Raw genomic sequence first — 24,595 nt, forward strand, 5'->3', positions numbered from 1 at the left:
CTGCCTCTGATACATCACCAATACACTGATGCATGACATAGAAGAATCAAGAAGCCAAATAACATAAAAAATCATTTCAGATAATATATACTATCAACCAATAGGATACCTGTCATAGAAGATTCTAGTATTTCAAACATAATCAAAATCATATCTATATCTTATTTTTTTGTAGGGACCAAAAGACATAAGAGTACCTAGGCTAATAGACCTTCCAAAGCAAAAGAAAATGGACAGAAGCCGCACAAGCTTGGAAATCAAGACGAAGGAGCCAAGAGCAAATCGTGGGGTCCACCTAGAATAGTTTCCACAACGCAAGAGCGAAGGAGAATATTTTCCACAACGCAAAAGCGAAGGAGTCATTGCTTCATTATTTTATATATATATACATTCATTCGTCACTCATCGCTTCCCTCTCAGTCAGTGCATTCCTCTCCTCTTCTAGGAAAGCAACATTAACCCATCAAAGCAAAGCTCGCTTTAGCTGCTATTCTCTTGTTTCTGCTAGAAAATCCTATGAAATGAACAATTCCAGTAAGGGTTTTGGATTCCGACCATCCGATGAAGAGCTCATCGGACATCTACGAAACAGAATATTGCCCGGCGGTGGTTACTTTGTCCAAGATATTACTGATCTTGGGATCGATATTTGCAAGTGGGAACCTTGGGATTTACCCGGTACGTATCGAGTTCATGTTTTAGAATTTTGTTTAGGGATGCTTGCTGACAAAATATTTGGCGTGCGCGTGTGCGTGTACACACATGCCTGTTTTTAATCTCCGTAGGGCTTATCATGAAAATATCAAGTGATTCGGTGTGGTATTTCTTCTATCCTGTGACATACAAGAATCCAAAATCTAAACCGAAGATGATGAACAAGGTGAATGGTAAGCGGAAGCCGATCAATAGAGCCACCAAGGAGGGAAAGTGGAAACCCTCAGGCAACCCTGTTAAGGTCAGGGCTAGGGATTCCAACAAACAGATTGGCATCAAGAGACATTTGTATTTTTTTATAAGTGAAGTTAATAAGAAAAATGACAACAGAAGCAAAGTTAAGACCACAAATAGCTATCATAAAAAGACCCCCTGGGTACTGTATGAGTACGAACTCACTGATGTTCATCCTAGCCTGCAAGTAAGTTCTTTTCTGCTGCTATCTAGCCTGATATGGTATTTATTTCAAGCACTTTGGTGCACAATTTTGGCTCCATTTCCTAATGAACTGCAAAATTTTGTTAATTATAAAAAAATTTCTCAATTAGTGAACTGGAGATCACTGCCTAAATGATTCACAACGGTTAAAAAAGATTAACTTGGGTGTGTGAGTTCTGCTCTATTCCCTGAAAGTTTGATAACACTTCTATTATACCTTTTTTGTTGTGTATACATGAATGTACACTTCTTTTTTCCCATTTATTTGTGTGTAGAATGAATTTTTTCTTGGTAAATTGATGAAACAATCTGAGTCAACCAACATTTCAAGTAGCAAAGGTGAAACAAGTCAACAGTTGCCTTCTAATTCCTTAGGAAATCATATTCCAACTCCAGAGGTTAGATTTCTTCTGCAAAAGCTTATATACAAGTTTTTCATGTCAATGATGATGAACACTCACAAATAAGTTTATGCTTATCCATGTTTCAGGTCCAACTAGTCTTTGACGAGCCATTAGTAGAGATGGAAGTCTCTAATGGTTACGATTGGATTCAAAATCAGTCTAGCGTTAGTGAACAAGTCCCTGTTGATAACCCTGAAGAAAGATGCAATCGAGCGAACTTTGTCAATTACGTGAATGATTATGAAGTCTCCAATATACCATCTACTTTCGAAAACTATGTTGCAGAAGATGCAATTCCTCAAGTAAGAATACTTGTTGGAAATTTTATTAATCAATTGCTCATATAGATGATTATAAGCATATCAAAACCTATTGTTTCTTCGTGTATGTCTCAGAATCTGCAGGTGTACCCTGAAGAAAGAAGCAATCAACATAACGTCATTGCAGAGAATGAGGGCTTGGACTTGTCTTATAATTTCAGTAGTCATCCTATACCATATGTAAGTCAAATAGTGAGAAACTTTTAAATTATTTAACCATATAGATGGTATGAACATATGAAAACTAATATTTGCTTGTCTATGATTCAGAACTTGTTTGACTTTGAGTCTTCATACTGGGACGGGATATACCTTGATGAGTTGTTTGGAGCGCTAGAAGCTCCTAATAACCATGATGGGGTTCAAAATCAATCTATTACAAACCAGCAAGATGCTGATGAGTTCAGGAATTCAAATTTCATTAACAATGAAATTGCCTCCCCTGATGAAACAAGCAAAGCAGCTGCTGCTGAGATAGGCTCCAATTTGCCTTCCTTGGGCATGACTGAATCTTCCTATCCAATGGAGTCATTCAGAAAAAGATCATGCAGGGAGCATGAAGGATCAAGCGCTGACATAGAAACTGAAGTGGCTCCAGCACAGGCAAAGAAGAGTAGAATTTAATAGCAAATAGACACAAGTTTGATTCCTGTAATATATAGAAGAGTCCTTGATATGAGAAGAAGCATTCCATGCATGGAAGTAATAAATGCTGTTTGATAAGTCTATTCCTACATGGACTTGGATAATGTTAAATGTTGCCTGCCAGATCTGTTTTTTCTGTTGATTTACTAAAGTCACAGCCTGTGTTCTTGACATTCTCTATTATTAAGCTCTTCTATCCCCAGTCTCAAAATATTTTTCCTTGCATCCATATCATTCAGTAATTTGGCTCTGTCCAAGAAAAGAAAACGATTGTTCATCCACATTAGAGGCTGATGTATATTATCTCTGAAATGAAGTAACGATGGAACAGAGCTCTCTTTACAGACTCCAAATGAGAGTAAGGCTCTCGCAGGAGTTTAATCAAGGAGAGATCGTGGAGTCAAATGCAGGAATTTTAGTTCTAATTTTAAACCCTTTGATTTCTCAAAAAAAAAAAATATTACCTTATATATTCAAATTTTAAACATAACAAATATTGTTAAAACCTGAAGGGTTGTCACATACAGTATTTTATTAAGTTATATTTTTAAAAAATAAATTAATCTAATAACCAAACGAATTATTCAAAAAAATTAAATAAAAGAACAATTCATTAACTCTAAAGAGTGATGCTTAGGAATAAAATTAGATGTCTTTGATTAAAGGTTTCAGAATCCAAATGAAAATAATGTAAGCGATTTAATTGGCTATCAACGATTGGGATGCCTTTGGAACTTATAGAATCCACGTAAAAGAAAAATCATTTCAAATGCTTGATTTGCTATTTCTTGTCTTGCAAGCTTAAAGATACCATCTGTCTAGCGGGGAACATAACAAACCAGCAAAAGAAAAGTGGAAGCCCCGAAGGTGACAGGCCAGTTGCAGTCAAAAGGAGAAGAATCAAGAAGAATAACCGTGTTGAGTCAGGCTAGACAAATGCCATTCACTTTCCTCAACTTGACATCATATGATGATCAATGGCTGAGAAACTCAAGCATTCATTAAGCAATCCCTTGAACCAAAGGATTGGGTCCAGGTGGTATAGAAAATTTTTAACGTCTTTAAAGGGAGAGAGAAAACGCACTTTCTGCACATCACACCCTACCCTGCTTGACTATGGTAAGAACCTGGATGCTGGACAAGAAATTCCCAGGAAAAAGCAAAGAACACCACCATTCATCTAAGCACTCTTTAGTCTTTAAAGGGTGGAAGTTAAAAAATATAGGCGCGGTTAGTGGGATTCACCCAGGACTTTTACGCAACTAAGCAGCAAGGAAGGAGTCTCAGCTTTTATGAGTATATATATCCTTGTCGCTCCTCACTTCTTCCGCCAGGGCAACATTTTCCTATCAAACTGAAATCAGTCATCTCACTTTGTTTCTCTTGTTTTCCATCTTCTTTCTAGTCTATCTTCTTGATCTTTGATGACATGAACAATATAAAGGGATATGGATTCCGTCCATCTGATGAAGAACTCATCGGATATCTACAAGACATAACAAGCGATCGTGATTCTCCCGTCCAATTTATCACTCAACTCGAAGACATCTGTGAGTTTGAACCGTGGGAATTACCTGGTAATACATCGATCATGTTTTAAACTTCTATTAGTCTTTTAATCAACACAGTATATTCCCATGTGCTTGTGATGTGTGTGCGTATATGTATTCTGTAGGGCTTTCAGCACTACAACAAGGTTGCAGGGTGTGGTATTTCATCTACTCACTGAACTACAAGTACGGCAACAGTAAGCTGATCAAAAGAGCCACCAAGGAAGGATACTGGAAGCCAACAGGCAGGCGTCGTAAGATAATGGCTACCGACACTAATGCGTTGATTGGCAGCAAGAGGTCTTTGGTGTTCCATAAAGGTCATCCTAAGGGCAAAACCAGGACCAAGCCCGACAACAACAAAAACAAGACCAAGCATGGAAGCAACAGAAACAAGGCCGTCTGGGTGATGCATGAATATCAACTCAATGCTGCTACTCCCCTAAACCAGGCATGTTCTTATATACTACCTTCTATAATTTTAATATTTATTTCCTTGTTTCAAGATCTCTCATGCAGAATTCATTCTTGTTTTGGTACTGAATTGTGGAATTTTGTCGTAGATAATGAACTCAATGGAGAAAGATAACTCTAAATTCTTCAAAATGGTTATAAATGCTATGAGATAAATTTGTAGAAGTGATTAACTTTGATGTCCAAGTTTTTGCTTCAACATGGATACTTTCACTGCACAGAAGGATAAATAATGCTACTCCAAACTACACCTTGTTGTTTCGTGCAGGAGACATTTTTTCTTGGTAAATTAATGAAACAATCTGAGGAAGCCAACATTGCAAACAATAACGGAGAATCAAGTCACCATTCACCTACCAATTTAAGAAATCAAGTTGCAATGAACAAAATTACAGAGGTTAGATGCCTTGTGGGAAATTCTTTCACCACTTCCAATGATATGAACTTAACCCAAACCAATGTCTATTTATCTATGATTCAGGACCAGTCAGACTCCAGTAAACCATTAGCGGAGGTGGAAGTATCTAACGACTCTGGTGGAGTACAAAATCAATCTAGCACCAATGACCAAGATAATGATTTTCAGATTGATGAGATCTACCCCCAAGAAAGATGCAATCGACTTACTTTTGTTGATGACGATGAAGTCTCCAACTTAATCTCTAATTTGAGAAATTATGCTGCAGTTGATGCAATTTCAAGAGTAAGATGCCTTAACTTCTCAAAAAAAAAAAGAGAGTAATATGCCTTAAAAGAAATTTTTTAGTCATTTAACCATGGAGCTGTTGAAAATAATACTTGCAACACCAGAAACTAAGGTTCTTTTATCTATCATTCAGGACATGGTAGACACTAGTGGGTGGCTTATAACAGAGCAGTACACACCAAATGATGGTGCTTTGGTTCAAAATCAATTTAGAACCAGTGAACATGGCATTTCCTCCCAGAATTTAATTGTTGCTGACAACAACAAAACCTACCCTAAAACAACAAGCAATCAGCATTACATAGCTGCTGAGAATGAGGGCTACAACTTGCCAGCTAATTTAAAAAACGATGAGGCACAGGATTTCTTCCCCAAGGTAAGACTTGAGAGAAACATTCTAATTATTTATCCGTATAGATAACAGGACACATTGGAAGAACTAATATCTGTTTGTCCATGATTCAGGACCAGTTTAACTATGTTGTTTCCAAATTCGATGAGCTATTACCAATGATACAAACACCTAATAACTGCAATCCACTTCAAAATCAATCTAGCACCAATGAACAAGATGCTGAGACCAGGAATTACCTACTCTGAAGAACGCTTATTAGCCACAGAGATTGAGCACACCAACTTGCCCTCCTTGGGCACAATCAAATCATCCTACCCAACGGAGAAACTCAAGCACAGGGGAAATTCCTTTAAAACTAGAAAACAAACACAAGTTGATTGATAGAGGAGTCATAGGAAAAGAGTGAGTGTTCCATACAATAATGGATGAGTTTTTCGTATCTAATTAATGCTTTAGAACCTTTAGGTCCGAGTGCAACTTTTACCATATATGGATTTGGTTCAACTATATGCTTGTTTGTATGTCTGGTTTGTTAAATGATTTCTTCTACAAGATGTAATAGTTATGTCATATATATATATCTAGGTCGTTTGATTGTAATTCTACTTCTTCCTGTAATCTCATGTTACTTTTCAGCTAAACTCTACTGTGATGCTCTTTCAACCCTGGTCTCAAAACAACTTTCTTCCCTTTTAAATTTTAGTTGTACAAAAGGAGAACACAGAATCCAAAGACCACAACCAAAACGCTGCTCCAACGAAATGGCTATAAATTAACCAAGACACCATAAATAAACCAACTAGAATGGTTTTGCTATTTCATTAATCAGTATTTAAGGATTTACATTCAAAAGTTAGACCAATGATACAAATAAATCATATACATACAAAGAGAGAGAAAAAAAAAGGAAAGCCCAAATACAACTAACTAACCAGACAAGCTAAGGTAAATTGAAGTGGCGACACCAAGCGCATACACCCCAACCGCGGCCCCAACAACCTCCTTCCCAGACCTCGCCGCCGCTCCAATCCCCACAATCCCCAAAACCCCAACCGGCACTCTCTTCAAAACTGCCTTGCCGGCGTTTCCCACCACGGCATCGGCGAACAACACCACTGCCCATTCCCTGAACTGGGGCGGGCCCAGGACCAGCTGTTCTTCATCATTCCGGTGCTCATGTTGGTGGCGAGTTACGAACCGGAAGGCTGAGTCGACTTGGTAGCGAGTGGGAGGAGAAGGGAGCCAGCGGAGAATGAGAGGGTGGGGGTGGAGAGAAGTGAGGGTTTCATGGAGGTGGTTGGCGGCTGTTGACAGCTGGTAAGGGAGGACTCCCGGGAATGCTTGCTGAGTTAGGGAGAGGCAGTGAGCGTAGGTTGAGTCGCAAGCTGAGCTGAACTGGGGTGAGTTGGTTAGCGTGGTGCTCACTCGCCTCGATGCTGATTGCGATATCCCCATCGGCTATTAGACAGTTGTTTCGACCTCTCTAATTTCTACGGGGGTTTCTGAACCATAAATTAGTTTTAGCATTTTAACAAAAAAAAAAGGGGGGGTATTTTGGGTATATAACTCGTTGAGGTATGTTTTGAACTCGGTTGACTTTGAATAGCATTTCAACGGTACAAGAGTGATTTACTCTTTCCATCAGAGAAAAAGCAAAAGCTGTACTATAATTGTAATCTGATTCAGAGATCACCCGCAAAATTCTTGAAGCATTCCTTGCTTTCCAGTTCCCATAGTATGGAGCAGAAGGTAGTTGAAGCTGTCCTTGGTGCTGCTGTGCAGTTGACACTATCAAAGGTGATTTCTCTTGCTGCTGAACAAATTAGCCTGGCATGTGATTTCAAGAAGGACCTGAAAAGGCTCAGAGTCTTGCTAACCATGATTCAGGCAATGTTACAAGATGCAGAGGAAAAGCACGTTCGAGATGGGGCTGTCAGACTGTGGCTGGAGGAGCTTAGAGATGTTGCTCATGAGGTTGATGACGTACTGGACGAGTTTGCTTATGAAAATCTCCGGATGAAGGTAAAAATTCAGAATCAAATTAGTAGAAAGCTCTGCAATCCCTTTTCACCTACCTTCCCTGTGTCATATCGTTTCAAGATGGCTAATAAAATTAAAAATATTAGTATATCCCTCAGAAACATTAATGACCAGGCCACTCAATTTGGACTCCAAAGGAGAGTTGGAGACATGGCTCTTGTACCTAGAGGAAACCAAGAGACCCACTCCTTACTTGGTGATTCATCACATGTTGTAGGCAGGGGAGATGATGTCTCGAAAATTATTGACTTGTTGATTAGATCCGATAGTCAACAAACTCTCTCTGTTATATCTCTAGTGGGTATGGCAGGCCTTGGGAAGACTACTTTAGCAAAAGTAGTATGCAACAATGAGCCAATACAAGATCATTTTGGTAAAATTATGTGGGTTTGTGTGTCTGATGATTTTGATGTCGAAAGAATTTTAGTGGAGATGCTAGAGTCTCTTACCAAAAACCCTTGTGCAATTAAAAATAAGGATACGGTGCTTCGAAGAATACAAGAAGAATTAGGAGGGGAAAGATATCTTCTCATATTTGATGATGTTTGGAATGAAAATACTGAAAAGTGGGAAGATTTAAAAGGTTGTCTGTTGGGAATAAGTAGGAATATAGGGAGTAAAATTATTGTGACAACTCGTAGTGATAATGTGGCATTGGTAATGGGAACCATTCCTGAACGTAGGCATCATCCTAGGAAATTAGTGGATGATGAATGCTGGTCCATAATCAAAGAAAAAGTATTTGGAAGCGCTTCAATACCACCAGAATTGGAGGTTATTGGAAAGGATATTGCTAAGAAGTGTAGAGGTGTGCCATTGGTCGCAAGGGTTATAGGAGGGACTATGAGCAATAAAAGGGACAAAGAAGAGTGGTTGTCAATTAAACGTTGTAATATTTGGGATTCACTCGAGAGGAACAACAGTATTTTGCATGTGCTAAAATTAAGTTTTGATCGCTTGCCTTCACCATCTTTGAAGCGGTGTTTTGCATATTGTTCAAATTTTCCCAAGGATTTTTGCATTGAGCGGGAGCAATTAATTCAGTTCTGGATGGCCGAAGGATTTCTTCATCCCTCTGAGGAAGAAGGTCATATGACCATGGAAGATATTGGTAATATGCACTTTAAAGCACTCTTATCAAATTCCTTGTTCCAAGATGTGGAAAGGGATGCCTATGGGAACGTTCAAGTTTTTAAGATGCATGATTTAGTGCATGATCTTGCAGTGTTTGTTTCAAAAGAAGAAACCATGGTTTTGGATACTGACTCTATGCGTGATACTTCTCATGTTCGGCATATGAGAGTCACCTTTAACGGGGAAGTGGTGCCAACCCTTTTAAGACATGCGGCCCCAAAGTTGCACTCTTTGTTTTTGAAGGTTGATGTTTTTAGCATGTTTTCAGGGGATCTCAAAAGCTTACGGACTCTAAATTTATCTGGAGCCTGCATAGAAAAGTTGCCAGCTTCTCTGGGCAAATTAAAGCATTTAAGGTTCCTTGACATCTCAAGAACTAATATCACAGAGCTACCAAAGTCCTTTACTCGGCTCTATAATCTGCAAACCTTGAGACTTGTAAAGTGTTCTCTTGAGAAGCTTCCTAAAGGAATGAAAAATCTAGTTAGCTTGAGGCATATCTATTTTGATCTTGAAAAGTTAATGCCAGTTGATATCGGACACTTAGCTTGTCTTCAAACATTGCCATTCTTTTTTGTGAACATGGAAAAGGGATGCCGAGTAGAAGAACTCAGATGCTTAAGCCAACTTAGAGGAAAATTGAAGATATGTAACCTTGAAGATGTAAAAGACAATGCAGAAGCCACTAGAGCAAACATGCAAGCAAAGACCAAATTATACAAGCTGAAATTGAAATGGAGCTACAAAAGAAAAGGCTACATCAATGATAAGGAAGTGCTGGAAGGCCTCAAGCCTTGCTCAAATCTGAAAAGTTTAACCATTGTGAATTACTGGGGGGATGACTTGCCATCGTGGATGTTGAGGAGAGGCTATGGTTCTGATCACACATTTCCACTCAACAATTTGGTGAAGCTAAAATTAATCAATTGCAAGGAATGCCTAAATGTTCCGTCTCTCGGGGAATTGTGCAATCTGAGGGTGCTTGAAATAGATGAAATGAAGAAGGTGAATAGGATAGGTTGTGAATTTTATTTCAATGGCACCCACGATAAGAAATACAGGACAAGTAGTAGTCAGGGTCAGGGTGAGGCGACCAAATTGTTTCCAGCTTTGAGAAGATTTGTCTTAGTGGAAATGGAAAGCCTAGAGGAATGGTCCGACGATATGGATCCAGCAATGATAGAAAGAGAAGGTGTGGTTGTGTTTCCTTGTCTTGAGGAGTTGATTATTTCTGGCTGCCCGAAGTTGAAAAGTGCTCCAATACAGAGAAAACTTTCATCTCTTCAGGTCCTCCAAGTTTCCTATTGTGGTGAAATAAGTACTTTAGGGGATGGACTATCTGCCTCATCTTGTCTTAAAGAATTACATATTCAAGCTTGTCCAAATTTAAGATCTATCCCTACAATAAATGGGCTCTCCATGTGTCTGAAAGAATTAAGAATATGGGACTGTCCTAATTTGAGATCTATACCTAGTATAGAAGGCTTCTCCTCACTTACAGATCTAACAATCAAGGATTGTGAAGGATTATCATGTCTACCTAATGGGTTAGAATCTTGTACTTCTCTTGAAAATTTGAATATACACAACTGCCCCAATCTGAGCTCTGTTTCACAAGATCTAGGGGAATTGCGTTCTCTTATATTTTTATCAATAACATCTTGTCGAAAATTGACTTGCCTTCCTGGAGAGATCCTAGGTTGCCTCACCAACCTGAAGACATTGCATATTGGTGGTTTCTCAGAACAGCTGGAGGAGTTCCCAGGGCTTAGTTCAATCCAGCATCTTCATGCATCCCTCAAGTATTTGGAATTATATGGATGGAAAAATCTAAAGTGTCTACCATATCAGCTTCAACACCTCGCTGCCCTCAAGTCTTTTGAAATGTGGAACTTCAATGGAGTTGAAGTGTTGCCGGAGTGGTTGGGAAACTTCTCCTCTCTTCAACGGCTTCAAATTTGGAATTGTAACAATTTGACGCATATGCCCTCTTTGGAAGCCATGCAACAGCTCTCTGAATTACAGAGACTTGAAATTAACAAGTGTCTCCAATTAAAGGAGAATTGCGCCAAGGAGAGTGGCTCTGAATGGCCCAAGATTTCCCACCTTCCAAACATACGAATAGAGGGTCGGTGCATTCAGCACTGACAGTTTCAAATTTCATGTTATTGTGAAAATCAAGGGTAATCATTCAATTTTTTTCCTACATATTTAGTTATTAATTGTTCGATATACAAAGAGAGAGATGCATCAAGCAGGATACTTATCATATCAAACTATTTTTTTCTTTTACTTGATCAAAAATATTGTTTGATACGATAAGTATCCTCCTTCACGCATATCTCGCTTCGTATCAGCTTTGTGTATTCTTATTCCTTTTCATATGTATCAGTTGAAATTTTTGCTTTCAATGATTTATTACTAGAATTATCATGCATTACATGGTTTATAATTATCCACAGGTTACTTTAGACTTACACCTAAAATCCATTGTTAAATTTTCAAAATTCTAATCTATGCATACGTTTTCTTAGCATAAGGTAATGAATGTCATCTACTTTACCTTGATATTATCCTATTTTGGGTTTCTTGTTTGTAAGATTTTCTGCTTGTGGTTGCTGTGAATCACTGACTTCTTTTATGTACTTCAATTTCCACGCTTTCAACCAATTATATATGCTTTCTATGTACTATTGGCAAATGAAGCATACAATGTGTTCCTAATTAAATCCATATATCAGTCATTATTTACACAATGTGTTCTGCATTGTACATTCTTTTATGGTATCGATATACACAAGGATTCAGCAGCTTATATATCTTTTGTTCCAGTGTTCACTGCCTTCTATTGTTGGTCAAAACAATATTTCTACTCACTGTCATGTACACACTCTCTTTAGTTTTGTTGGTTTACCTTTTAATTGATTAATATCAAGGTTTAAAGCTCTAAATAGTTTATTCCAAGTGTGTGGATCAATGGATTATGAAAAGTCTTCACCAATATGTGAATTTGACTCAATTATATCCAATTTTTTTTATAATATGAAATAAAACAATAAATTATATCAGTTTAAACAAAAAAAACTCTCAAAGTGTTTGTTAAAAGATAAGTAAGAATTCTAATTGGTAGAAAATCAATAATATGCAATGAGATTTTCATAGTGAGTAGTCATCTAATTGGCACACTGATTAGTTTCATGGTGAATGTAAGTGAATGAGCAATCTAATAATTTAATAATTGATGTAGTACTTAAAAAAGTTTTAAATTATTTGAGTAAATTTAAATAAATTATTATATTTAATTAAATTTTTATATTTTTATTGTAAATTAAATAAGTTTTTATTATTTATAATTGATTAATTATTATTAATCAAAATATAATTTTATCATTTTATATTCACTTGAGGTTGATTTGAAAGTAAAAAAATCATATTTACATGTTATTATGCCACCTTGTCATTTATTATAACATTCTAACATGCTACTTATGACATAAGTTAACAAATAATATTTTAAGTAAAAATGTTTACTTAACTATTAATTGTAAATTTATTTAATTTAAAATAAAAATATAAAATAATAAAACAAATAAAAATCTATTTAATTTTTTTTTAAAAGTGATTAAGTATCCTAGTTTATCGGTAGAAGTTCTTATGAAAAAAAAAAAAACTTGAGATCCTTGGGCTATCCGAAATCCAAGTGAACCAAAGATTCCGAGACGCGAAAAAAACCTGAAACCTGGATTTGCCCAAAGCTCAAATGGTCAGAATCCTAATTCAGCAATTCGAACTCCAACCAACCGACCTTTCTTCACAAGCTTTGTCCGACAAGCAACATTCCACGCTATGAAACCATCTCTAATGGGCACTCTGAATCTAAAATTCTCCCTTATCCCTCTTACGGGATTTCTCCAAAACCCCCAAAATCACAAACGTCAGCATCCGAGCACTGTCACTTGTGGGCTTCGAGGGGGAACAAGGAAACACCTGTGGAGGTCGAGGGTGCTTTCTGCTGAAGCCATCCAGGCTGTACATTCCCTCAAGTTAGCCAACTCCAATTCCAAATTACAGCATGTTTTCTCCAACAAGCTTTCCAGGTTACTCAAAGCTGACTTGTTGGATACTCTGGCTGAGTTGCAAAGACAAAATGAATTCCACTTAGCCCTCGAGGTATTTATTTCTTTTATACGTTTTCTGTTATTGGAAACTTTTCTTGGGTTGCCTAGATGAATTGGAGGGAACCCTTTCAAGCTATATGTTTGATGATTCCTTTTTATGGTTAATTTAAAATTATCTTGCTTTTCAATTATGGGGTTTTAGCTGAAATGATGTCAGGCTTTAGGTCTTTGAATTTGTGAGGAAGGAAGTATGGTACAAACCAGACTTGTCTTTATACTGTGACATGATTCAGCTGTTGGGAAAGAACAGAATGACTGAAATGGCTGAACGAGTTTTTACTGAACTAGATAAAGAAGGCTTGAAACCTGATACAAGGGCATTCACTGAGATGATTGGAGCATACTTAATAGTGGGTATGATTGACAAGGCGATGGAGACATATGAGATGCTAAAGGCGTCAGGTTGCTGCCCAGATAAGTTAACCTTTACAATATTGATTAGGAACCTTGAGAATGCTGGGAGAGAAGATCTTGCAGCAGTTTTGCAGAAGGATTGTACTGAATATCTGGAGTATCCTGAGAGATTCCTCGAGCAAGTTCAACAAAAGCATGTAAGGAACCCTATTTTCTGTGTACTTAGTTACATATTGCTCTATAGATATGCCTCTTATATCTTCCCATTGAAAGTTATGAGTCCTTGTTTACGCAACTTTCCTACGGTCGCTTCATTGATTCAGCATTGCAAGACTCTGGTTTTCTGATGCCCAGAGATAGAAAATTATTCAGGGAAAAAGCATGGGAAGAAACTTCTTTATTTCTTACTTAGAGATGACAAGATTCCGTGGAACTCAGAACCTGCTATCAAAAGTTTTAAGAGTTTAATGCTGCAATCTTTGGACAAGTTGTAGATCAGTTTTAAATTTTTGTCCCCGATAATTTTGGGCATTGCATCTAGTAGCTTTGATAGCAATGGATTTCTTTATCCACTATAGATTTTCTCTAAAAAATTAAGAAACAAACACCCTATGGATAATGGATTCTAAAAGTTGTTCAGAGTATTCATGACATGTTTATTGTAGTTGCGCTTACGCAATAGTTAACATCATCTGGGATGTGAAGTACCATGTCATTTTGTAATGCATTTGCCTTATTTATAACAATTTTGTTATTTTCTGCCGAGGTGGGTGTTTTTGAAGTGTCTGAATTGCTGGCTTTTACTGTTTCAGTCAAAGAGGCGACAGCTGGATCTTGTTTGAAACTTTGTGGTAGTTAGGGCGGTGAATGCGTTTGCAGTTACTAGTTCATATTCTGGCTTCCAGAGAGCAAGCCCTTGTCAGGCTCTCGTATGAGGACACTGTGGAGATTTTCATTGGATAAAAGGGATGTGTAGGACAGTGGTTTAAGGCAAGTTTGCTTTGGCACATCTTGAGACACGGTCAATCAAACCCACTCCATCATTTTCTACTTCTATTTATGGTCTTAATCAACACGTCCATTACTTTGTGCCTCCATGAGTTGTTTAGGAAATTTATCCAGAATAGCATTGTAGATAACTTTTATATTCTGTAATAGATTGAATTATAATGCTTTGTCAGGAACAGATTCTATTCATACATATGAAGGCAATAAACTTCTATATTCCACATGAAAGATTACAAGCTATGAATTTTCTTCCAAGTTTGAGAAAAAAGCTATTAATCCAGTCATTCTGAAGTCTTCCTACTAGGGAAAGATTCAGAAACTGTTTTGACCTTTAGCATCTGCTCATGACCATAACCCTTAATTATTCCTCTAACTTAGTGATCATTAATAGTTGTTTGACCCTAAACCAGGGATGAAAAAACAAAGGTTGCTGATTAAGTACTAAATGTGAATCTGCTACTGGGAAACTCCTATGGTTTTTCATCTGGTATTAAAGTTGTGAATCCAAGTGCACTGATGCACAGAATCTGATCAAGAAGATCCTGAGGTATCATCTAAATGACGTTAGATATGCTTGAACATTTTGATGTAAACAAGATGTCAATGAGGTTACTGCCTACTTTCTTTGGTTTGATCCTGTAACAGCCAATAATGACCGAACCTTTTCAAAATTAGCAATACAATGCGGGGATGCATTTAATCCAGCTATTATTGCTTTCTTAACCCCCATAAATTACCGTAATATACAAGAGAAGAAACAGGTTCTTTGAAGACTATCTCCTGGTAATCTAGGAAGAAACAGGTTCAATGGAGGCTGACTGTTTCACTGCTGATCAGATTACAAGTATACAACTTTAGAATCAGAAAGTGCATGTAAAATAAGACCTATGGTCTTACTCTTTGTTGCTTAGTTTCTCCTCTCTTTATTCTGAATCAATCTAGATCTTAATGCCCTTCTCCCTTCAGTCTCCGCTTTAATTCTTCATGTCAATTCTAGCTTCAGCCTTTGGCCTTTATTTTCCTGCTTTAGGAGTCAAATCTGTCCTCAAGATTGCTACTGGGTTGATTAACATTAACTCATATATGGTCCTTACACAAGAACATGACTGATGAGTTTTTTGTCAGACATAAATTGACAACTGGGATCTGAAATGAGCTCATGAACCCTCCTTTAACACAGATGACAATGAATTATAAACCTGTCTGTAGGATACCAAGATGGATTGGCTAAAACGTACGTGATCAATATAAAAGCAAAACATTCTTTCAGAGCTCTGTTGATGAAATTCAAAATTTGTTATACAAGGAAATGTTGTTTCTTATGTTCATGGTAAATGTACAAAGGCATGCTTGGTATTACAAATATGTGAAATTACATGCCACAATACACAAAAGGAACATTTCTTGGCCTCTAGAAAAGAAAATAATACGCATTGCTCTCTAAAACACTTTGATAAGGGAACAAATAGAATCTAAGGGGAAAAGAGAGGTAACTGGTCAATATAAATAGTAAACATAAGATTTCCAATCAGCTAGCCAAGTGGCTGGGAGAGCTGTTAAACATACTGTGCCACATGTATGCCGTAGACAGTACCATTTCAAGCTCTTGATATGTCCAGTTGTGAGTTGGAAGGTGTTGAAGGAACATCACCAACTCTTGGAAGTCAAGCTTCTGAAGTTTATCTGACCACTGAAAATATAGACCAAACCTTTCATCGTTTAGCTTTGCAAGATTCATCAAGATTACGATCAATCAAAAAGGAAAAAAAATGTTGCAGAGGCATTCAATATACAAATAGCATTAATTACTTAACAAAATTTTTTATCTGTTGAATGTTTACAAACCACAGCAGCAAAGCTCATCAGCAGAGTCCATGAAGAAATCAAATAAACTTTCTAAAGGTTATTGGAAAATAAAGGAAACAGTGAAAAGAAAATTTAAGGAACAAAAGAAGAAAAGGAAAAAGGAGAGGGGTGTTTCTTATGAACCATGCAGAAGTGCAAGTTCAATGTGGGAGAAAACACCTTAACAGAAACAATATGAGTAAGCAGGCACTCACAACAATCCAGGAAAACATCAATTAATCCATTTAAAAATGTAAATTTGAGAATACAAGCTCTTATGCATATGAGTGAAAGTTGTAAGAATAGAAGCTCTTCAGAGGTGGTAGTCATTTTGTTTTGGACCAAAGAAATAGTCATTCTTTTACTTTTAAATATTAAAAAACAGATGTGAAGCAGAAAAGAAGATGGATAAAACACACACAGACACAAACCTTTTTATTTGAACAATTATCATGACCCATCTCTTTAAGATTGCAAAAATACAGTCAAAGATGGACACAAGTAAATTACATCAGCATCAAGGAAGTTAAAGCACTCCTCACCGTTAAAAGAAAACTGGCAAATATGTACACAAGGAAATCAGGCAGCGCATCTCCTTCAGCAAGATAGGTGTCCCATAGACGGGTTACCAGATGAAAAGGGATCTGTTAAACAAAAAATAACAACAATAAACAAATAAAATCTACTAGAGCCAGAAGAAAATTAAAAGTTGGACCAGTTTGTCAATCAAACATAAAAACTTCTGAAATTTTGGGATATTAAACAGTTTAATGAATGGATGTGAATAGTGGGATTAAACCTCACGTATCAGTAGACAGTTGAACCAGCGAAAAGCAAATTGAAGAAATTCAAGGCCTTGGTCCTCCATATGTTTGGAAACAGGTTCTGGTACAAGTTAACAGAAGGATGTGGTTAATATGACAAAGTGACTAAATTAGAACATAAAAAACATAAACAAACTTTTAAGTCAATAAAAAGAATTACATGCACAAATTACATAGAAGCATTATTACACATTGTCCACAAAGACAGACAGACACACACATACCTCTTTCCTTTCTCAATAACCATTACAATAAAGTAAGTACCCATGCACACATAAATTAAAAGACATCTTTCCTTTCTCTGTAACATTATGAAAAGGGTGTGCCTACACAGGCACATGCAACTTCTTTCTATCGTTAGACCATTACAAAAAAATCTGCACTATAATTGAAGCCTGAAATTTTTTTCATAAAGCAAAAGATGGTTGGGTTCATGAATAAAAAGGAATGCTAGGGGGAGAACTGAATGCCCTGAAAGAGTTTACCATCAATACGCCTAACCAATTCCTTCAGCTTAAATACAAGCCTCTGGATTCCTGGTTGAGCAAATGTGTAATGGTCTTGCATGCCATCAAGCAACTTTGACAAGCACCAATAGCAATCAGCTTCTATGTTGGATATGTTCTCTGACGATAAATCAGAAATTGACCAACTATCTATGCTTCCTTCTAAGTACTCTGATAAGAAGACAACTAGAAAGGGTGTGACAAGATCATTTATCCCCTGCACATATCCACTTGCAGGATGCCGAATAGCCCTGTACATGAAGTTGGAAGAAAATATCGATTAACCCAAAAAACACATGAGAACTGACAGCATCTTAAACAGCACAATTTTATAGGTCCATCTAAAAATTAATAATCATCAACAATCACACAAAATATGGAATTTAAACACAAATTATTAAGAAAAAAGGAAAGTGAACAGGCTTTTAAGCTCTGCGGCAATAATATAATATCACATGATATCTAAGCTCTCCAAAATATCAGCAATCACGAAGTCATTGCAGTATGATACACAGAAAATCATGTCCACAAATCATAAAGAATCAAATGACAGAGCATAACAATATTAAGAGAACTTTGTTATGTATACTGTTCAGAGGCCCACTATAACATTAAAAATTTACCAGAAGATAGAGAGAGAGAAGATGTAGAAGGAATAAAAAAAAAATCAGAAAAGAGGTTTTGACCAAATCTGAAGCAAAGCAAAGATCCTAAGGAAGAAGAAAGAAGAGAGAAAGATGAAGACGCTAAAAAAAAATGGAAAAATTATCCAATCAGAAAGATTGGATGATTGTTTTTAATAGTTGATAGAATGTTAAAATTCTCATTCAGGCCATTGTTGGTAGCTGCCCCCAACCAAAAATTTGACATTTATTTTTAGGATCTTAAAGTTTAACAACCAATGCTGATTGCTGAGGACCCAAATTATCTTAGTTAGCATCCTGATTTTAAGAACCAGAATTTCAAACTCAAGCACAAAAACCAGGTTTAAGTAGTATCAGATTTCAAAGCTAGACCCTCTTTTCCCAGCCTATTAAGCACAGTTCAGAGGCAACTTGCCAAACCATCCTAGGAGACATTGCAATGCAATAAACAGGGGAAGAAGCAACAACAGAAATGATTGGGTACTTAATCAGTAGACATATGTTCTAACAAAATATCAAAGTCCTCCCCTTTAGATTCAGTTTGATAATTATATTTGCAGAGGCCTTTCAATCATCCAACTTCTACTTAACTGCTAACATTACATACTCGAAGAAAGCCATTGATAAATGTGGATTCACCAATTCAAATAGTATCTTACCATGTATAAAGAATGCGCTCCAAGGATTTTTGAACTTGTGCTTGCTGAAAGAAAGCAACATCAGGTACAGTTCTTGGACAATCAACAGCAATCTAACAAACAGAATAAAGACAACTGTTAATAATGGGGCACAGAAGGCAGATAATCAAGTTCAGGGATTTAGTAAGGGCTAAAGATACCTGGCGAAGCATATTGATCTCATCATCGGACCGTTCCGTGTCCGGAATGTCATAAAATTGAGCAACACAATCAAGATACTCAAGACGTTTCCTCCTTAGAACTCCCTCCCTTCTATCTGAATTAGGTGGTGCATATCCCTGTTGTCAGTTCATACTTTAATTTCAAACCAGCTACCAAATTTATTCCAAAAAGACAACCTATATCTAATGCACATTAGTTTAGCCTGGATATCATAAACGAGACATGTAGATTCTTCCATGCATGCTCTAAAAATTGGCCTCGTTTTTCCCAGTAATTGGAATAGAAGTCAGCAAGACCAAACAACAAAGAAAAAGCCAAGCCCCTCAAGACAAATTCCATTTGTAACAAACTAAAACCAATACCACCTAAAAGAGATACATCTGACGCTAAAAGATAAGCCTGCTGCCTTGGCATCATTTTACAGAAGCAACACACTAGGAATGCAGCACTTAACACATTCTAAAGCTTTAAAAGCTCAATCCTGTAAAATATACAGGAATATTTTATTCAGAGGATTCCCAACGGATGAAGCTAAAGGTGGCAGCAATTGACAGAAAATTATTGGTACCATTCTGATTCTAATGGAAACAAGATCAGAAATAGCAACCTTTGTAGCCATAAAAAGAACAAATTGGTTCATACAGTTCCAGACATCCTGATGCCTAAAACTGATAGTTAAGTAGCATCAAGCTTACCAGCAGAAGTCTCCATACATTTGGACGCATGTAAGGTGGAACACCACTCCAAGCCAACTCACGTAATCTCTCTGCACAACGACATTATAATCAAATTAAAACCATGATATTATTAATAAAAAGCAAAGGAATGGCAAAAGTCTAGGTTATCCATCACATCAAGAAAGAGGCAGTGATTGCCAAATGAAAATGTTTGCTAATACAGATAAACTGCATATATCATACAAAAGACCAGAATGACTATGGCCCTACACATCATAGCAGAATGAAGATGCCATGCCATTGTTTCTTGCTAATAAGATAGAAAAGGTGAGCATTCAAAGATAAAAGTAAAAGTTACAAAATTTACAACAAATCAACCTCACATCACAGCAAGAAAATTGAAGATAGGCAAGCAAAGCAGGGGATACAGATGAGTAGAACCAAAGAATACCAAAATTATACACAATGTCCATCACCAACACCTAGTCCTCTCAAATCCCAAGAGAATCTTTTTCCGGATATGACATCACCCATTAGATGTTGACTAAGACCAATGTATTACTTCAAATTTGCCAAACTATGAATGCATAGCATAAAAAATAAGTTAAGCCATCAACAAAAAGTCCAAGAAAATTGATAATTACAGGTGCTTGTTTTCGGTCATTCTATCTTTACCAGTTTTGCTCTTGTTCCTAAAGATACCTTGTAGTATGTCTCACAATATTACATTTTGGAGTTAAGATGTGATCAAACAAGTGGACTTAAACTCGAATAGTGGTAACTGTAGAGAGTTTCGACTCGGTAGGCTAAGGTAAGGGATTGGTAAAAGGTTCTTTCCTTAACTTTTCTCTGGAGCATATGAGTGTCTCTCAAGTATTGTACTCCACACATGAAGTCACACTTACCTTTTGTCACAGTACTTATCGTAACAGCCAATCATATTCGTCAGTAAAATGTTATTAGAAAATTGATTAAAAGTTTTAATATTAGATGAGTTCAAGTGGAGAACCCTAATACTTTGAACTAACAAGATATATAAGTTTGATGTAAGATGCTCTATAATTTCAAACAATTAATAAGAACATACCTATAAAAGTATATTAGAATAAACCCCAATTGAATTTTAAAGTGAGATTGATAATTTTCAACTGAGAATTGTCAATTTAAATTTGGTTCTTAAACAATGAGAGACTCTATAAAGGACGCTAGAATCAAACAAAAGTTAACTGCCACAACATTCAGCACTTCAACGTCTGCCCTAATCCTCCTCTCTACCCTCTTTACTCATCCCATTCATTTAGCTCTGGCACTACCTAAGCCTAATACCAGAAGGGCCCTTTATAACAACTATATTCATAGCCAGCAGCTTTTGGCTACCAGCATATGGCCACACTCCCATTATTGCACTTCTAAATCTCATTTTCCATTGTACCAAATCAAATAATGCACTGCTTTTGCACTTCTATCATCAGAAAAAGAAAAATTCCAAGGTGAATACATTTTAAGCCCACACTCCCCACACACAATCTTTAATCTGAATAGTATGGTGTAAGAAGTTCCATTCCGCTCTAATATTCCTCCACAAACTAGAACAATTCTAAATGCTTCACAATTCCACTATCTTCATCCTTGGCAACACTTCAAAACAGAAACACCCTTTTAAAAGCATAATGCCAAAACTGTTTCCTTCATAGCAGTGATAACAAACATATACCAACCGACTAACTCAACTTTCATACTTTTATCATAGCTACCGAGGACAGAACCAAGGGGTTTGGGTGGCATTAAACAGGCTCTAATAAACAGATCAAGCTTTCTGGAAGCAACAAAGTAGACAAGGTACCTAATATGACCATCTGCCCTGAGAGCTCTTTAGTGAACTTCATAACCCTTGCAGAATCAGTAGCTCTTGCGCCCACTGCAGGCTTTGGGACTTCTTTGGCAACAGTCTCAATGTTTGAGGTCGAAGATCTTAACTTATTAACAGTTGTATGACTAGCTGAGTTATTTGTATTTCCTCCCTACATGAAAGGAAAATATTTCAGTTAATAATATTACTGACTTTTAAAGAACTCTAAAAGTCACACTAGTAATAGAATTATTCATAGACATAATAGATGTTCACTCTCAACATCACCTCCATGGACTTGTCCATATCATCACTTGTACCAGCGTCGTTCTGTGAGAAGCTTCTTTGGTAACTGGGAGATCGTTGAAAGCCTGAATCATCGAGTGGATCCGGCCTCCTGGTCAATAATACTTTACCAGGAATACTACGACCCTTAAGCAACCTTAATAACAGGCATAAAAGAAAATTATTATTTGTATCTAAAGCAGCAATTGTGAGAGAAGCAAGTGCATGAAACAGAGACAAGGGCTGAACACTCCATGGACACCATAGAGGAATAGTTACACAATTTATTAGCATGTACTCTAAGATAAAGGTATTTTCTAAATTGACAATAATGGTGAATGCAGTATTTGCATTTATATTCAGAATAAAAGTAGAAACCACAACGAATTTCCTAATTCTCACAAAAGCTACATTGACAAGGTAATAAAGATGACATAACAAGACATGGGAACTCCACTGAAGAGGAAAATTTTTTATTTGACCTCTGAACACTCGAAGAGTGATTTGAATTAAGAAATCCAGCATTGCGACTCATATTAGCATTAATCTTCAACCAATTTGCATTAAGAAATCCGAGCTCAGCCATGTTATCATTAGTCCGAATATCCAAAACATATACATTTTTGTTCTATGATATCTATGAACTTCCCATGGCAATGAACCATCCTTTTTATGATCAGGAAAAACCAAGCTAAATGAAAAGAAATAACCTATTTTAAATCGCTCTGATTCCTACACTTGTCTGACCATAATGCCATAATCAAATTACAGCATACACCAAGATCAAGAAACCCTACATAAATGACATTTTCAGGAAAAAAATTAAATGCTACTATAATCTAAGCCAAAAGAATCATCTACCATATGAAACAGAAACAGAGATTTTGTCACTAAACAGAACTTGAGAGATCTGACTTTAATTCCCAAAAGGGTCTTTAAATCCAAGTGAAAACCGCAACATTTTACAGCCAATAAACAGAATGAACAATTTTAGCAAATCACAGTTTCCCCACTGAAAAGGAAAATTCTTCCACACGACTTGAGAATTGGGAGTGAAATTTCAAAGATCCGAAGATAATTCTCTAATGGGTATCTAAATCCAATAACAAACACGAGTACAAGAATCCAGATTCAACAATGAAAAAAAAGAGAGAGAGAGAAAAGTTATGGAAATTGGAATAGTGAAACGAGGTACCCTTGAACATTTCTGAGGGTTTGGTTGAATCTGGAATCAAGGCTTTCTTTCTTACGCTGATCGTCTTCTCCGTGGCTGATGTTGCTGTTGTTGTTCATGGTTTTGTTGCTTGGCGCTGCTGTGTAAAGAGCATGCTCTGTTATTATTCTTTCTGTGTGCTTCTCTTTTCTCTAACTAGGTACTCCGTTCGTTCTTTCATCTCATGTCTCCCTCTGAAGAGAAGCTCAACAAAACATGCAGCACAAAGCAATAGACCAAAGGGGCATAAAGCACAAATGTCAATGCTACCTAAGAAAGCAGAAACTTATGTTGATATTAATTTCTTCATTTTTGTGTTTATTGAAGTGAATACTGTTTTGTTCCTTTTTTTTAGTCGGTGCAAGACTTGATGAAAAGTTGTTAACAACTCAATTAAGTAATTTAATATGAAATTATTACGCACAATATTGGTATTAATTATCAAAAAATAATTAATACTATATAATTGGTATAATATTTTAAAATTTTCTAAACTACTCAAGAAAGAAAAATGTCGCATTTACAAATTACTTACAATATTTGTACCTTTTCGATTTTGAGGATAGAAGACAAAAGTAAACTAGTCGGGCTCCACGAGTAACGGATTGGAACAATTTCCTTGTGCTAAAGACTAAACTCCAAGCAAATGAGAAATCTTATTCATTAGTAAATGATAAAAATAATGGCAAATAATAGTAGAATAAAGCAAAAGGAGTTTTTATTTTTTTTTTTTGGATTTAAATACAGGCACTAATGGTAGTAGATTGGTTGTAGCATTACATGTCTACAAGGATAATGTCCTATTTGGCACGTATACTGGGGAAAATGATACTTATACTAAATAAAAGAAAATTCATTGTGATACCTAAAGTTTAATTTTATTTTGCACTTTATCATAGTATATAATACTGTTAAAAAAATAATTGTATAATTTTTAATTAATCAAAATGAAAAACGTCACAAAAAAAAATTACATCTGATGAGATCATTTCAACTTACAAACATAGATAATATCGTCTAATAAATTTTTTTAAGAAAAAAAAAACAAGTTTTTTTAACAAATAAAATTTTCTTTTTCTTCAAAAACAAAATACACAAAAAAATTTTAAAAATAAAAATTCTTCCTTGCCATCACTCTCCTCTCCCCTCCCTCCCTCCCCCCCACCTATTAGCCCAACCTAACCAACCACTAGCCTAATCTGACCAAACACCCTTTTTATAATTTTATGACATATTTCAAACACCCTTTTTATTGCTTAAGTCTGATAAACTTTATGTTATAATTTCTTTTTTGGGGCGGGACTGTAAAAGTGACATAAACTCACACTCTTTTAATACAACGCAAGCTCATTTTTTATGTCATAACACAATGCTTAACATTAAAATATATTTAATTTCATGCTTGCCCTAATATGACAACCCAAGTGTTGTACTATTTTTAGAAATTTTAATTGGGAGATTAAGAAGTTAAAATAACAGGTTGTTTCGTTTACTGTTTTTAACTATCTTCAAATTTTTTAAAAAAAAATTATTTAAAAAAATAACGATATTAGTTGATATCTAATTCACCAT

General features: G+C 36.3%; 6 protein-coding genes across 7 annotated transcripts; 4 read left to right on the forward strand and 2 right to left on the reverse strand.

Annotated features, from left to right (window-relative positions):
- Nucleotides 384-2,732, forward strand: LOC18602407 (NAC domain-containing protein 62). The gene is made up of 6 exons (XM_007033765.2): nucleotides 384-678; nucleotides 786-1,135; nucleotides 1,428-1,550; nucleotides 1,643-1,858; nucleotides 1,952-2,056; nucleotides 2,147-2,732. The coding sequence occupies exons 1-6, from the start codon at nucleotides 522-524 to the stop codon at nucleotides 2,498-2,500; spliced, it is 1,305 nt and encodes a 434-aa protein (XP_007033827.2). The 5' UTR covers nucleotides 384-521; the 3' UTR covers nucleotides 2,501-2,732.
- Nucleotides 3,300-6,368, forward strand: LOC18602408 (NAC domain-containing protein 4). The gene is made up of 6 exons (XM_007033766.2): nucleotides 3,300-4,098; nucleotides 4,197-4,522; nucleotides 4,814-4,942; nucleotides 5,027-5,248; nucleotides 5,385-5,627; nucleotides 5,717-6,368. Exons 1-6 carry the CDS (start codon nucleotides 3,951-3,953, stop codon nucleotides 5,849-5,851), a joined length of 1,203 nt encoding a protein of 400 aa, XP_007033828.2. The 5' UTR covers nucleotides 3,300-3,950; the 3' UTR covers nucleotides 5,852-6,368.
- On the reverse strand, nucleotides 6,394-7,128 carry LOC18602409. Its single transcript, XM_018119774.1, has one exon. The coding sequence runs from the start codon at nucleotides 7,059-7,061 to the stop codon at nucleotides 6,534-6,536; it is 528 nt and encodes a 175-aa protein (XP_017975263.1). The 5' UTR covers nucleotides 7,062-7,128; the 3' UTR covers nucleotides 6,394-6,533.
- Nucleotides 7,146-11,536, forward strand: LOC18602410 (putative disease resistance protein RGA1). The gene is made up of 2 exons (XM_018119773.1): nucleotides 7,146-7,403; nucleotides 7,494-11,536. The coding sequence occupies exons 1-2, from the start codon at nucleotides 7,344-7,346 to the stop codon at nucleotides 10,926-10,928; spliced, it is 3,495 nt and encodes a 1,164-aa protein (XP_017975262.1). The 5' UTR covers nucleotides 7,146-7,343; the 3' UTR covers nucleotides 10,929-11,536.
- Nucleotides 12,435-14,548, forward strand: LOC18602411 (pentatricopeptide repeat-containing protein At1g62350). Its single transcript, XM_007033770.2, has 3 exons — nucleotides 12,435-12,950; nucleotides 13,123-13,509; nucleotides 14,125-14,548. The coding sequence occupies exons 1-3, from the start codon at nucleotides 12,627-12,629 to the stop codon at nucleotides 14,152-14,154; spliced, it is 741 nt and encodes a 246-aa protein (XP_007033832.2). The 5' UTR covers nucleotides 12,435-12,626; the 3' UTR covers nucleotides 14,155-14,548.
- On the reverse strand, nucleotides 15,569-23,341 carry LOC18602412 (GTPase-activating protein GYP1). 2 transcript variants are annotated; one of them, XR_001927708.1, is made up of 10 exons: nucleotides 23,006-23,341; nucleotides 21,814-21,967; nucleotides 21,520-21,697; nucleotides 19,695-19,765; nucleotides 18,978-19,115; nucleotides 18,799-18,890; nucleotides 17,475-17,746; nucleotides 16,970-17,050; nucleotides 16,708-16,809; nucleotides 15,569-16,010 (listed from the first exon to the last, which is right to left on the reverse strand). XR_001927708.1 is itself a non-coding variant. In XM_007033772.2 (10 exons), the coding sequence occupies exons 1-10, from the start codon at nucleotides 23,101-23,103 to the stop codon at nucleotides 15,849-15,851; spliced, it is 1,353 nt and encodes a 450-aa protein (XP_007033834.2). In that variant the 5' UTR covers nucleotides 23,104-23,338; the 3' UTR covers nucleotides 15,569-15,848. The 2 variants fall into 2 exon arrangements, 1 of the variants encoding a protein (XP_007033834.2); XM_007033772.2 differs by having other exon boundaries at nucleotides 16,965-17,050; nucleotides 23,006-23,338.

Source organism: Theobroma cacao, chromosome 4 (assembly GCF_000208745.1).
Source record: "Theobroma cacao cultivar B97-61/B2 chromosome 4, Criollo_cocoa_genome_V2, whole genome shotgun sequence".
In the NCBI taxonomy this organism is placed as follows: domain Eukaryota; kingdom Viridiplantae; phylum Streptophyta; class Magnoliopsida; order Malvales; family Malvaceae; genus Theobroma; species Theobroma cacao.

Coding starts and splice junctions, on each gene's coding strand:
- LOC18602408 (XM_007033766.2), top strand. CDS start 3,951: ATGAACAATATAAAGGGATATGGATTCCGTCCATCTGATGAAGAACTC. Junction 4,099..4,196: donor TGAACCGTGGGAATTACCTG/GTAATACATCGA, acceptor TGTATTCTGTAG/GGCTTTCAGCACTACAACAA. Junction 4,523..4,813: donor CTGCTACTCCCCTAAACCAG/GCATGTTCTTAT, acceptor TGTTTCGTGCAG/GAGACATTTTTTCTTGGTAA.
- LOC18602412 (XM_007033772.2), bottom strand. CDS start 23,103: ATGAACAACAACAGCAACATCAGCCACGGAGAAGACGATCAGCGTAAG. Junction 19,116..19,694: donor ATGTATGGAGACTTCTGCTG/GTAAGCTTGATG, acceptor AACTGACAACAG/GGATATGCACCACCTAATTC. Junction 17,051..17,474: donor ATTGGTTAGGCGTATTGATG/GTAAACTCTTTC, acceptor AACTTGTACCAG/AACCTGTTTCCAAACATATG.
- LOC18602407 (XM_007033765.2), top strand. CDS start 522: ATGAACAATTCCAGTAAGGGTTTTGGATTCCGACCATCCGATGAAGAG. Junction 679..785: donor GGAACCTTGGGATTTACCCG/GTACGTATCGAG, acceptor TAATCTCCGTAG/GGCTTATCATGAAAATATCA. Junction 1,136..1,427: donor ATGTTCATCCTAGCCTGCAA/GTAAGTTCTTTT, acceptor ATTTGTGTGTAG/AATGAATTTTTTCTTGGTAA.
- LOC18602411 (XM_007033770.2), top strand. CDS start 12,627: ATGAAACCATCTCTAATGGGCACTCTGAATCTAAAATTCTCCCTTATC. Junction 12,951..13,122: donor AATTCCACTTAGCCCTCGAG/GTATTTATTTCT, acceptor GTCAGGCTTTAG/GTCTTTGAATTTGTGAGGAA. Junction 13,510..14,124: donor AGCAAGTTCAACAAAAGCAT/GTAAGGAACCCT, acceptor TTACTGTTTCAG/TCAAAGAGGCGACAGCTGGA.
- LOC18602409 (XM_018119774.1), bottom strand. CDS start 7,061: ATGGGGATATCGCAATCAGCATCGAGGCGAGTGAGCACCACGCTAACC.
- LOC18602410 (XM_018119773.1), top strand. CDS start 7,344: ATGGAGCAGAAGGTAGTTGAAGCTGTCCTTGGTGCTGCTGTGCAGTTG. Junction 7,404..7,493: donor TGCAGTTGACACTATCAAAG/GTGATTTCTCTT, acceptor ACCATGATTCAG/GCAATGTTACAAGATGCAGA.